Raw genomic sequence first — 13,994 nt, forward strand, 5'->3', positions numbered from 1 at the left:
AGGTGATTTGCCCGCCTCAGCCTCCCAAAGTGCTGGGATTACAGGCAGGAGCCACTGTGCCCGGCCAATTTATTTATTTTTTCAAATCTTATAAAGTTTATAGGGGCTGTTTCAACATTGGAGTAAGATGAAGACTTGCTTTAGTTCTATAACTAAAAGGTCTTTTAGGGTGGCTTTCTCATAACAAAGGAAAGACCTTCTGCAAAGAGGAATTTAAGTTTCCACTTCTTGCAATGCAGAAAACCTCTCAAAGTTTCTAAGATTCAAAGGGCTCTTTCAGGCCTTTTCCTCATCTCTCTCACTAGAGAGAGAGCTGTTTCTTCTTTCTTTCCTTCCTTTTTTTCATCCTTCCTTTCTTCTTCATTCCATCCGTCCCTTCCTCCTTCCCTCCCTCCCTCCCTCCCTCCTTCCCTCCCTCCCTCCCTCCCTTCCTTCCTTCCTTCCTTTTTCTCAATCTCCAGAGTAGCTGGGATTATAGGCATGTGCCACCACACCTGGCTAATTTTTTTTAGATGCAGTCTTGCTCTGTCGCCCAGGCTAGAGTGCAGTGTCACAATCTCAGCTCACTGCAACCTCCACCTTCCAGGTTCAAGCAATTTTCCTGCCTCAGCCTCCCAAGTAGCTGGGATTACAGGTGCCCACCACTGTGCCCAGCTAATTTTTTTTTTTTTCGTATTTTTAGTAGAGACAGGGTTTCACCATGTTGGTCAGGCTAGTCTTGAACTCCTCACCTGGTGATCCACCTGCCTCGGCCTCCCAAAGTGCTGGAATTAGAGGAGTGAGCCACCGCACCCAGCCTAAATTTTGTATTTTTAGTAGAGATGGGATTTCACCATGTTGGCCAGGCTGGTCTCAAAGTCCTGATCTCAAGTGATCCACCCACCTCGGTCTCCCAAAGTGCTGGGATTACAGGAGTGAGCCACCACAACCAGACATAGCATTTTCATTTTAGGAACACAATCCTATCTTCACTTTACTGCTAGGGAAACCAGTCCTCCCTCTCTGAGGCTGTAAAACCTTTCCTCTGGGTAGGGCAGATAACAGTAAACAATTCGGTGACACACCTCTCTAAAACTGGATTTTCTTTTCTTTCTTTCTTTTTTTTGAGACAGGCTGGAGTGCAGTGGTGCAATCTCAGGTCACTGCAACCTCCACCTCCCGGGTTCAAGCGATTCTTCGTTCCTTGGCCTACCGAGCAGCTGGGACTACAGGCACACATCATCACACCTGGCTCATTTTTTTGTATTTTTGGTAGAGATGGGTTTTCACTATGTTGGCCAGGCTGGTCTGAAACTCCTGACCTCAGGTGATCCACCCACTTCAGCTTCCCAAAGTGCTGGGATTGCAAGCAAGAGCCACCTCGCCTAGCCTAAAATTGGTCTTTCTATTAGAGAGATGGTTGTTCTGAAATCTTTTTCTCTAATACTATTACTCTGAGTAGAGAGGGCATATTTTACATAATGTCTCATGGTGTAGCTGCTCTATACTTTACTATTTTCCCCACATCCAATTTCTTGACATCCTTTCTAATATACTAATTTAATCATGCCATCATCCTATAATCCCGTAAATCAAAATTTCCACATTCTCTGTAGCCTATTTACTGATTCTAATCCTCTCCCATATACTAATTTAATCATGCCACCCCATATATCAAAATTTCCCATTATCTATAGCCTGTTTACTCATTCATCAAATGAGTGAATATTTGAAAGTTATTAGAATAGTGCCTGGTGCAAGTTTTAACAAACAGAAGTTTATTTAAAAAGTGGCTGAGTGCCATGTCTCATGCCTGTAATCCTAGTACTTCGGGAGGCCAAGGACAGATTGCTTGACTTCAAGACCAGTGTGGCAACACAGTGAGACCCCCTCTCTACAAAAATAAAACTTACCCAGGCATGGTGGCAAGTTCCTGTAGTCCCAACTACTTGGGAAGCTAAGGCAGGAGGATCGCTTGATCTTGGAGATCAAGGCAGCAATGAGCTGAGTGGCGCCACTACATTCCAGCCTTTGTGACAGAGCAAGTCTGAGAAAGAAAGAAGGGAAGAAAGGAAGGAAGAAAGAAAGGAAAAAAAAAGGGAGGGAAGGAAGGAAGGAAAGAAAGGAAAAAGAAAGATTGGCTGGGCATGGTGGTTCATGCCTGTAATTCCTGCATTTTGGGAGGCTGAGGTGGGTGGATCACAAGGTCAAGAGATCGAGACCATCCTGGCCAACATGTTGAAACCCCAACTGTACTAAAAATATAAAAAATAGCTGGGTGTGGTAGTGTGCACCTGTAGTCCCAGCTACTTAGGAGTCTGAGGCAGGAGAATCGCTTGAACCTGGGAGATGGAGGTTGCTGTGAGCGCCACTGCACTCCAGCCTAGTGACAGAGCGAGACACCGTCTCAAAAAAAAAAAAAAAAAAAAAAGAAAAGAAAAAAATTACTTGGTCTAAAATGACAAGAGTTTTTTTTCTCTGATTATACGTACTGTGTGAAATGTAGTCCATAGCCAGGTGCGGCTGCTCACGCCTATAATCCCAGAGGTGGGCGGATCACCTGAGGTCGGGAGTTCCAGACCAGTCTGACCAACATGGAGAAACCCCATCTCTACTAAAAAGGCAAACTTAGCTGGGCACATGCCTGTAATCTCAGGTACTTGGGAGGCTGCGGCAGGAGAATTGCTTGAACCTGGGAGGCAGAGGTTGCAGTGAGCCAAGATCGCACCATTGCACTGCAGTCTGGGCAACAGGAGCAAAACTCTGTCTCAAAAAAAAAAAAAAGAAGGAAATGTACTCCATAAGTTACCACCCCACCTCAATGTCATTTTTGAGACCTCTGTTTTTTGTTTTGAGACGGAGTCTTGCTCTGTCACTCAGGCTAGAGTCCAGTGGTGGGATCTTGGCTCACTGCAACCTCTGCCTCCCAGATTCAAGTGATTCTCCTGCCTCAGCCTCCCCAGTAGTTGGGAATACAGGCACGTGCCACCACACCAGACCAATTTTTGTATTTTTAGTAGAGATGAGTTTTCACCATGTTGCCCAGGCTGGTCTCCAATGCTTGACCTGATCCATGTACCTCAGCCTCCCAAAGTTCTGGGACTATAGGTGTGAGCCACTGTGCCAGGCTTGAGACCTCTTTTAATACTCAACACAGAATTAAAATTTGTGATAGTTTGCCTAGGGCGGGGCTACTTTGCCTTTGCACCATGATAAAGAACAGTGTAAGAAGACTGATCAGTATGTTAAATTCTGATTTTCTTCTATTCATTTTTTAAAAATCACTTTTAAAGAATATTTCTTGGCTGGGCCAGGTGCAGTGGCTCTCAGCTATAATCCCTAGCACTTTGGGATGCGGAGCCGGGAGGATCACCTGAGGTTGGGAGTTTGAGACCAGCCTGACCAACATGGAGACACCTCGTCTCTACTAAAAATACAAAATTAGCCGGTCGCAGTGGTGCATGCCTGTAATCCCAGCTACTCGGGGGGCTGAGGCAGGAGAATTGTTTGAACCTGGGAGGTGGAAGTTTGTGGTGAGCCGAGATCATGCCATTGTACTCCAGCCTAGGCAACAAGAGTGAAACTCCGTCTCAAAAAAAAAAAAAAAAAAGAATATTTCTTGGCTGGACGTGGTGGCTCATGCCTGTAATCACAACACTTTGGGAGGTCCAGGTGGGAGGATTACCTAAGCCCGGGAGTTGGATACGTGCCTGGGCAACATAGTGAGATCTCATCTCCACTGATTAAAAAAAATTTAAATAATATTTCTTGCTAAAATTAAACTGAATGAACTTCAGAATCTAATATGAGCCATTAGCCAGACATGGCAGAGCACATACATGTGGTCCCAATACTTGGGAGGCTGAGGTGGGAGGATTGATTGAGCCCAGGAGGTCAAGCCTGCAGTGAGTCATGATCAGGCCACTGTATTCCAGCCTGGGTGATAGAGTGAGACCCCATCTCAAATTAAATAACATAACATAACACAACATAACATAACATAACATAACATAACACAACATAAGTCACTTTGGACTTGGCAGAGAAAGGTGTGTGTGTTTGTGGGTTCGAGGGTGAGGAAGGCAAACCTTTGGAAGGAGATGGAAGAGAGGTAGAAAAGCAGAGAATGTGAGAGGAGGGACACCAACTGGAGTGACAGAGGCTCTACGTGGACCAAGGGAAAGGGTTGACCTAGGAAAGGAGGTGGCACCATTTGAACTCAGTGACAACCAGCCACTGGAGGGGGCTATTCTGAGAACTTGTGTTAGGAAGTGGGCTGGGTACCAGTCTCTTAGAAGTCAGTGATTTGCATCAGCAGTTCCTGAGAACTCTAAGAGGTTAAAGAGAAGCGGCAAAAAGGTAGGGAAATTGCCCCAGTCTCATCACCTTAAAAAGAGTAACTGGCCAGGCAGGGTGACTCATGCCTGTAATCCCAGCACTTTGGGAGGCCGAGGCAGGAGGATAGCTTGAGCTCAGGAGTTAGAGACCATCCTGGGCAACATGGCAAGACCTCGTCTCTACTAAAAATTAAAACAAATAAACAAACAAACAAATATTAGCAGGGAGGGCATGGTTGGCACAAGCCTGTAGTCTCTGTTACTCTGGAAGCTGAGGCAGGAGCATCACCTGGGCTTAGGAAGTCCAGTCTGCAGTGAGCCATGATCCTGCCACTGCACTTCCCCTTGGGAGAAAGAATGAGACCCTGTTTCAGAAACAAAAACAAGTGCAGTGGCTAACACCTATAATCCCAGCACTTTGGTAGGCCGAGGTGGCAGTGTTTTTTTGTTTTTTTTTTTTTAAAGACAAGGTTTCACCTTGTTGGTCAGGCCTGACCTCAGATGATCCTCCCGCCTTGGACTCCAAAGTGCTTGGGTTACAGGTGTGAGCCACTACGCCCGGCCAAGGTGGGAGTTTGAGATCAGCCTGACCAACATGGTAAAACTCCATTTCTACTAAGAATGCAACAATTAGCCAGCCATGGTGGCACGCGCCTGTAATCCCAGCTACTCAGGAGGCTGAAGCAGGAGAATTGCTTGAACTTGGGAGTTGGAGGTTGCAGTAATCATAGACCACGTCACTGCATGGTGTCTTTTTAAACCGTGTCTTTTTAAAAAGACAGGGTTTCACCATGTTGGCCAGTCTGGTCTTGAACTTCTGACGTCAGGTGATCCACCCACCTCGGCCTCCCAAAGTGCTGAGATTACAGGCGTGAGCTATCTCAGAATAGCCCTCTCCAGTGGCTGGTTGTCACTGAGTTCAAATGGTGCCACCTCCTTTCCTAGGTCAACCCTTTCCCTTGGTCCACGTAGAGCCTCTGTCACTCCAGTTGGTGTCCCATGTCCCAACACGGAGACACCTCGTCTCTACTAAAAATACAAAATTAGCCGGGCGCGGTGGTGCATGACTGTAATCCCAGCTACTCGGGGGGCTGAGGCAGGAGAATTGTTTGAACCTGGGAGGTGGAAGTTTGTGGTGAGCCGAGATCACACCATTGTACTCCACGCCTCTGTCTCAAAAAAACAATGAAACAAACAAAAAGCAGGCTGGGCACGGTGGCTCACACCTATAATCCCAGCACTTTGGGAGGCTGAACCAGGTGGATCACAGGGTCAAGTGATCAAGACCATCTGTCCTGGCCAACGGGATGAAATCTCATCTCTACTAAAAATATAAAAATTAGCTGGGGGTAGTGGCACACGTCTATAGTCCCAGCTGCTCAGGAGGCTGAGACAGGAGAATCGCTTGAACCAGGGAGGCCGAGGTTGCAGTGAGCTGAGATCACACCACTGCACTCCAGCCTGACGACAGAGCAAGACTCCATCTCAAAACAAAACGAAACAAAGCAAAAAAGGATGGGGAGTAACTGAAGTTTGCCTTGACACTAGTTTCTACTTGTAGAACACACACACACACACACACACACACACACACACACACACAGAGGCCAAAGTCTTTTCATTCTGGAGTATAAGGTATAGCTTAAAATGAAAATGAACAGTTTGTCACATAGTGGTTGTAACTCTTTTGGACTGATTTTTTACGATGTCAAATGTTTTCCTTCACACTATAATAACAATTGGCATTTATACGAGCTCTTTGTAGGTTTACAGAGGGCTTTAACCAGCAAAATCTAACAATCCACCAAAACTACATTAATACAATCAGTCAATCTTGCAATGAATAAAAGCTACGGGAAAGATTATTGAAATGATGACAATAAGAAAATATGCTTTGAGGGTTATATGGAACCTAAATCTCAAGGAGTGATTAATTTGTGATGTTTTCTACACCTTTGTCTGATAGTCTTTTCATTCGGTTTTTGCAAATCTCCCTTGGTTTTTACATTTGCGGGAATTCAGCATTTACCACCTTGTACCATTTTTCAGGATCACAGTCCTAAAAAACATTTTGGATCATGCCAGAAGCCAGTTAAGTCTGTGACCAGAAATTTGTAGCAGAAACAAGTCTTTTTTTTTCATATATATATATATATATATATACATATATATATATTTTTTTAAAGATGAGGTTTCACCGTGTTGGTCAGGCTGGTCTTGAACTCCCGACCTCAGGTGATCCGCCTGCCTTGGCCTCCAAAGTGCTTGGATTACAGGCATGAGCCACTACACCCGGCCGCAGAAACAAGTCTTTTGCACTTTTCCACTGGAGGGGTTTATAGAGAGTGATCTGCTGGATTAAATTCAACCCCATCTGGGGTTCCAGCTTCTGCACCTTTCTCAAGATTGTACTGAGAGCACATCCCAAAGGAGCAGGCATTTTAATTGCCCTATACAAGCCAAGCAAACAAGAAATACCTTGGCCCTCTCAGAGGTGTTCGAACCAGAGTGACTCCATTTTGAGTGAGGGCTAGGAAAATGAGGCTGAGACTTGCTGGGCTGCGTTCTCAGAAAGTTAGGCATTCCCAGCCACTGAGGTTAAGGGAACAAATTAATAATATTTACCGGCCGGGCACGGTGGCTCATGCTTGTAATCCCAGCACTTTGGGAGACTGAGGCGTGCGGATCACTTGAGGTCAGGAGTTCGAGACCAGCCTGGCCAACATGGTGAAACACCATGTCTACTAAAAACACAAAAATTAGCCAGATGTGGTGGTGCACACCTGTAATCCTAGCTACTGGGGAGGCTGAGGCACAAGAATCACTTGAACCTGGGAGGTGAAGGTTGCAGTGAGCTGAGATTGCACCATAGCACACCACACCCTGGGCGACAGTGGGGGACCTTTTCTCAAAAAAAAAAAAAAAAAAAAAAGGTTACTAAACAGACTCAGACTTGGGAGTGTCCAGATATCCTGATATATGCAGAACAAAAGCATTCTTAATTTTGCTTTAAATATAATAATATTGATTCTTGCAAAATACAGAATTAAGAAAATTAATCCTTTACTACAAAACCTTGTAGCAGAGCATATCTCCTCATATATAGGACTATTGTATCTAGGGTGGACAATTTCCTCCTCTTTCCGGAACATCCTACCCTGTCTATGGAGCTATGGAGTATCTGTTCCTTCACCACTTTCTTTTCCTTTTTTTTGAGATGGAGTCTCGCTCTGTCGCTCAGGCTAGAGTACAGGGGCGCTATCTCGGCTCACTGCAACCTCTGCCTCTTGGGTTCAAGCGATTCTCCTGACTCAACCTCCTGAGTAGCTGGGATTACAGGCGCCTGCCATCGCGCCCGGCTAATTTTTGTATTTTTGGTAGAGACGGGGTTTCAGTGTCTTGGCCAGGCTGGTCCCGAACTCCTGACCTCGTGATCCACCCGCCTCGGCCTCCCAAAGTGTTGGAATTACAGGTGTGAGTCACCGCTCCCGGTCACCACTTTACTTTCTTAGTAAACTTACTTTTGCTTTGCACTGCTAACTTGCTCTGAATTCCTTCTTGCCTAAGATCCAACAACTCTCTCTTGGGATCTGGATCGGGACCCCTTTCCTGTAGCAGCCCTATCGCTCTTATCCACGGCACGTTCTCCTCACATTTCTTTCTTTCTTTCTTTCTTTCTTTTTCTTTTCTTTTTTTTTTTTTTTTTTTTTTTGAGACGGAGTTTCGTTCTTGTTACCCAGGCTGGAGTGCAATGGTGTGATCTTGGCTCACCGCAACCTCCGCCTCCTGGGTTCAGGCAATTCTCCTGCCTCAGCCTCATGAGTAGCTGGGACTACAGGCACGCGCCACCATGCCCAGCTAATTTTTTGTAGTTTTAGTAGAGGCGGGGTTTCACCATGGTGACCAGGATGGTCTTGATCTCTTGACCTCGTGATCCACCCGCCTCGGCCTCCCAAAGTGCTGGGATTACAGGCTTGAGCCACCCCGCCCGGCCTTCTTTTTTTTTTTTTTTTTCTATTTTTTTATTTTATTTTATTTTATTTTTTAAAGATGGGGTTTCACCATAATGGCCAGGCTGGTCTTGAAATCCTGACCTCAGGTGTTCCACCCATCTCAGCCTCCCAAAGTGCTAGGATTACAGGCGTGAGCCACCGCGCCCGGCTCTCCTCACATTTCTAAAACTTTAGGATTTACCCAGAGGGCTCACGTGCTTTGATTCTAAGGCAAAACTGCATTTCCAGGTCTACTATCATTGAGTACCTGGCACGAGCTTTTTCCGCTTTAAAAAAGAGATTATTTTAAATGTCCTTCGTGGTAATGGAGAAGTGTAGCCCTAGATGACATGTTATTATTATCATTATTACAGAAGAATCTCAGCCCCTGCCCGCCCTGCTCTCGAAGCCCCGCGGCTCTCAGGCCTCCAAGCAGGACTACAAATCAGAGGATTGTGGGGGAAGGAAGTGACGATCGGCGCAAAGCATGCTGGTCTCAAGCGGGCTCCGCTAGACAATCCTTCCTCCCAGCGTGGTTCTTGGAGTACCCAGTGTTGCAAGGAGTTTTTAAACCGGTATTTTTCTCGTTTTTCAGGATTAAACGTTAAGTACCACTTGGTTTTGAGTACAGCCTTACGTATCGTGTGGCTTTCCAGGACCAGAAATCTAAGCTCTAGAGCTGTAGCCTCTGGCCCCTCGTTTGTGCACCCTTCAGACAAATTTTAAGGGGCATTTGTCATAAATCGGGTGCCTCTTGGTGGGGGGATCCAGCTGAGACACAGAGCCAGAGAGTGAGTGGGTGGATGTCAGGAGAGTTCTGTGCTTAAGTTGAGGAGTGGGGCTAACTCCTTTCATCGATGGAAGGGAAAAGCAAGAGTTGAAGGGTTTGAGCATCATCTGCAGGCCAGAGTGAAGACGATTCGGAATGTGGTTGCGGACCGGAATAGATCTGGGCCAGATGAATTTCCCCAGACTGCACCTGCGGCACCTCGGTGACCCCCTTCGGCTTCAGGCTGAACTGTACATATTAACTATTTTACTTTTCCTGATAAACAAAAATTCTCAAGCAGTCTTTACCTGTATTTTTTCCCCCAACTATAGTATCAGTTCCTTGTACGTGTATTTACTTGTATTAAGCAGCTGATTACCAACTTGAGGCAAATCACAGATGTTCTCTGTCTCTACTGCAGGTTGGAGATTAGGGATAAGACATTTGCTTAAGTGGAACATACATTAACCAGCATTGGTGGTTGTTTCAGATCTAGCCAGGTGGCAATCATGGGTGAATGGATGAAGAAGGGCCCCCTAGAATGGCAAGATTACATTTACAAAGAGGTTCGAGTGACAGCTAGTGAGAAGAATGAGTATAAAGGATGGGTTTTAACTACAGACCCAGTCTCTGCCAAGTGAGTATGCGTCCTACTTGCCTGAAATCTTTGATATACTTTTGTGCTGCCTGTATGTTATAGTCAAACTAAGAAAGTAGATAAAGGCTAATTATTATTTTCTTTTATTTATTTATTTATTTTTAAGATGGGGTTTCACCATGTTGGCCAGGCTGGTCTTGAACTCCCGACCTCAGGTGATCCACCCACCTCGGCCTCCCAAAGTGATAGGATTACAGGCGTGAGCCACTGCACCCGGCTATTATTTTCATATAAGAATTTTTTGTTTGTTTGAGACAGGGTCTCACTGTCACCCAGGCTGGAGTGCAGTCCTGCGATCTCAGCTCTCTGTAACCTCTGCCTTGCGGGTTCAAGTGATTCTCCTGCTTCAGCCTCCAGAGTAGCTGGGACTACAGGCATTTGCCACCCATGCCTGGCTAATTTTTGTATTTTTTGTAGAGACGGGGTTTTGCCATGTTGCCCAGGTTGGTCTCGCACTCCTGAGCTCAAAGGATCTGCGCGCATTAGCCTCCCAAAGTGCTGGCATTACAGGCTGAGTCACTGTACCTAGCCTACATATAAGAACTTAACTGCTGGCGGGGCGTGGTGGCTCACGCTTGTAATCCTAGCACTTTGGGAGGCTGAGGCAGGCAGATCATGTGGTCAAGAGATCGAGACCATCCTAGTCAACATGGTGAAACTCCTTCTCTACTAAAAATACAAAAATTAGCTGGGCGTGGTGTTGAGATCCTGTAATCCCAGCTACTCGGGAGGCTGAGGCAGGAGAATCGCTTGATCCCGGGAGTCGGAGGTTGTGGTGAGCCAAGATTGCATCATTGCACTCCAGCCTGGGCAATAAGAGTGTAACGCCATCTCAAAAAAAAAGAACTTAACTGCCTTTGAAGTAAGTGCTATTCCAACTACAGATTACCTTATCAGACCAGACAAGTTTATAGAAATGGGGCACAGAAATTGTTCTTACTATACATATTTCTTTTTTGAGACAAAGTCTTGCTGTGTCGCCTAGACTGGAGTGATGCAGTGGTGTGATCTCAGCTCACTGCAACTTCTGCCTCTCAGGTTCAAGCGATCCTTGTACCTCAGCCTCTTGAGTAGCTGGGATTACATGCATGTACCACCATGCCTGGCTAATTTTTGTATTTTTAGTAGAGACGGGGTTTCACCATGTTGACCAGGCTGGTCTTGAACTCCTGACCTCAGGTGATCCGCCTGCCTTGGCCTCCCAAAGTATTAGGATTATAGGTATGAGGCACTGTGTTTGGCCAATTTAATATATTTTTAATGGGAAGTTTCAAACATACACAAATGTGAAAATAGTAAAACAGACACTAACTTTATACTCCCTCCAAATATTTTAAATACAATTCTAGACATCATGTAATTTTGTTTTTTTGGTTTTTTTTGAGATGGAGTTTAGCTCTGTCTCCTAGGCTGGAGTGCAGTGGTGGGAGGATCTGGGCTCACTGCAACCTCCTGCTCCCGGGTCAAGTGATTTGGTGCCTCAGGCTCCTGAGTAGTTGTGACTACAGGCCTATGCCACCACATCTGGCTAATTTTTTTTTTTGAGGTGGAGTCTCGCTCTGTCACTCAGGCTAGAGTACAGTGGAGTAGTGTTGGCTTACTACAGTCTCTACCTCCTGAGTTCAAGCAATTCCCCTGCCTTAGCCTCCTGAGTAGCTGGGAGGATTATAGGCAAGTACCACCACACCCGGCTAATTTTTGTATTTTTAGTAGAGACGGGATTTGGCCATGTTGGCCAGGCTGTCTCAAACTCCTGACCCCAGGTGTTCTGCCCACCTCGGTCTCCCAAAGTGCTAGGATTACGGGTGTGAGCCACAGCACCTGGCCTAATTTTTGTATTTTTAGTAGAAATGGAGTTTCACCATATTGACCAGGCTGGTCTTGAACTCCTGACCTCAAGTGATCCGCCCACCTTGGCTTCCCAAAGTGCTAGGATTATAGACGTGAGCCACATTCCCCAGCCTATAATTTCATTTATAAATATTTCAATATACCTTTTAAAAGATAAGGACTTTGTCATCCAACACGGTGGTTTAAAAAGAAAAAAAAAGATAAGGACTTTTAAACAAATGTAACCACAATAACTTTTTTTTTTCTTTTTGAGACAGAGTCTCACTCTGTTGCCCAGGCTGGAGTGCAGTGGCACAATCTCAGCTCACTGCAACCTCTACCTCCGGGGTTCAAGCAATTCTCCTGCCTCAGCCTCCTGAGTAGCTGGGACTACAGATGCATATTTTTAATAGAGACAAGTTTCATCATGTTAGCCAGGATGGTCTTGATCTCCTGACCTCATGATCCACCCACCTTGACCTCCCAAAGTGTTGGGATTATAGGTGTGAGCCATGACACCTGGCTTTTTTTTTTTTCTTTTGAGGAGCCTTGCTCTGTTGCCCAGGTTGGAGTTCAGTGGCTTGATCTTGGCTCACTGCAACCTCTGCCTCCCAGGTTCAAGTGACTCTCCTGCCTCAGCCTCCCGAGTAGCTGGGATTACAGACATGTGCTACCACACCCAGCTAATTTTAGTATTTTTAGTAGAGATGGTGTTTCACCATGTTGGCCAGGCTCTTCTCGAACTCCTGACCTCAAGTGATTCACCCACCTTGTCCTCCCAAAGCGCTGAGATTACAGGCGTGAGCCACTGTGTCTGGCCTAGTTATTGTTTTTGTAACTCTAGAAGTTAAGTACCCTGCCTTCTTTTCTAATACATTTAAGTCATGCATAACCCTTTTGTTTAATCCTTTAATTGTATCCCACAATGACTGTCTATAAGCTGGGTAAAAAGTCTACATGTTTAGGATCCTTAATGAATGTTTGTTGAATAAATGAAAGCATTAATTTCAAACAGGAGAGTATCATCTATTATTCTAGTGACCTACTTGGGTTGATGATACCTCTGAACTTACTTTTCCTCCAAAGTATCGTCCTTGTGAACTTCCTTGAAGATGGCAGCATGTCTGTGACCGGAATTATGGGACATGCTGTGCAAACTGTTGAAACTGTGAATGAAGGGGACCATAGAGTGAGGGAGAAGCTGATGCATTTGTTTATGTCTGGAGACTGCAAAGCGTACAGCCAGGAGGATCTGGAAGAGAGAAAGAACAGCCTAAAGAAATGGCTCGAGAAGAACCACATCCCCATCACCGAACAGGGAGACTCTCCAAGGACTCTCTGTGTGGCTGGGGTCCTGACTATAGACCCACCATATGGTCCAGAAAATTGTAGCAGCTCTAATGAGATTATTCTGTCCCGTGTCCAGGATCTTATTGAAGGACACCTTACAGCTTCCCAATGAGAGGCCAGAAAGTGTGAACATACTGATTGAAAAAGACTATTTTTTGTCCTTCATAAAATGTTTTGAATGTGATGTTTGCCATCCTATTGTAGAATTTTAAAGGTACATTTGTAGGACTATAAAGGTACATGAGTGTGTGTGTGTGTGTATATGTGTTTTAATTCTTTGTTGTTTTGGTAAAATAAAAAGTGGGTTATGAGTGCTAATTTCCTTGGGAAATTAATGAACTAGGGCAAGGATAGCATTCCATGAATAAAATTAGCATAGGGACATCAGAATTGTATGGGTCTTTTCTTGTGATGGGGTTATACCCCCATTTTTGTTAGGCAAGAAAAGCATTTGGAAACCATGTAATGTGTTAGATTTAATATAAAACATTATGGTAAGATCACAGTCTTGTTAAATCTTTTGCATTAACTATATGTGTATCCTTTTTTGGTTAAAACTTGAAAGTTTTGACTACTAATAAAATCTTTTTTTTTTTTTGAGACAGAGTTTCACTCTTGTTGCCCAGGCTGGAGTGCAATGAATGGCATAGTCTCGGCTCACTGCAACCTCCGCCTCCCGGGTGCAAACAATTCTTCTGCCTCAGCCTCATGAGTAGCTGGGATTACAGGCATGTGCCACCCACCCAGCTAATTTTTTATATTTTTCGTAGAGACGGGGTTTCTCCATGTTGGTCAGACTGGTCTCAAACTCCCAACCTCCAGTGATCCACTCACCTAGGCCTCCCAAAGTGCTGGGATTATAGGTGTGAGCCACCTCGCCCTGTCTGTTTTTGTGGGGTGCGTGTGTGTGTGTGTGTGTATGTCTGTTTTTGTGGTGTGTGTGTGTGTGTTGGAGAGACAGGGTCTTGATATGTTGTCCAGGCTTGTCGTGGGCTCAAGTGATCCTTCCACCTTGGCCTCCTAAAGTGCTGAGATTTTAGTTGTGAGCTACCACATCTAGCTGGAAGAAGTATTTTAAA

The 13,994-nt window shown here is 45.2% G+C and overlaps 1 protein-coding gene across 3 annotated transcripts; it reads left to right on the top strand.

The window, feature by feature from the left end:
* Positions 1 to 8,771: 8,771 nt before the first annotated feature.
* Positions 8,772 to 13,512, top strand: GEMIN6 (gem nuclear organelle associated protein 6). 3 transcript variants are annotated; one of them, XM_032239361.1, is made up of 3 exons: positions 8,772 to 8,883; positions 9,568 to 9,714; positions 12,652 to 13,512. In XM_032239361.1, the coding sequence occupies exons 2-3, from the start codon at positions 9,587 to 9,589 to the stop codon at positions 13,025 to 13,027; spliced, it is 504 nt and encodes a 167-aa protein (XP_032095252.1). In that variant the 5' UTR covers positions 8,772 to 8,883; positions 9,568 to 9,586; the 3' UTR covers positions 13,028 to 13,512. The 3 variants fall into 3 exon arrangements, with proteins under 3 accessions (XP_032095252.1, XP_032095254.1, XP_032095253.1); XM_032239363.1 differs by having other exon boundaries at positions 8,803 to 8,911; XM_032239362.1 differs by lacking the exon at positions 8,772 to 8,883 and adding an exon at positions 8,920 to 9,099.
* The last annotated feature ends 482 nt before the right edge of the window (positions 13,513 to 13,994 follow it).

The sequence above is a fragment of the Sapajus apella genome, unplaced genomic scaffold, assembly GCF_009761245.1.
Source record: "Sapajus apella isolate SASKATOON/1434 unplaced genomic scaffold, GSC_monkey_1.0 scaffold44, whole genome shotgun sequence".
Classification (NCBI taxonomy): Eukaryota; Metazoa; Chordata; class Mammalia; order Primates; family Cebidae; genus Sapajus; species Sapajus apella.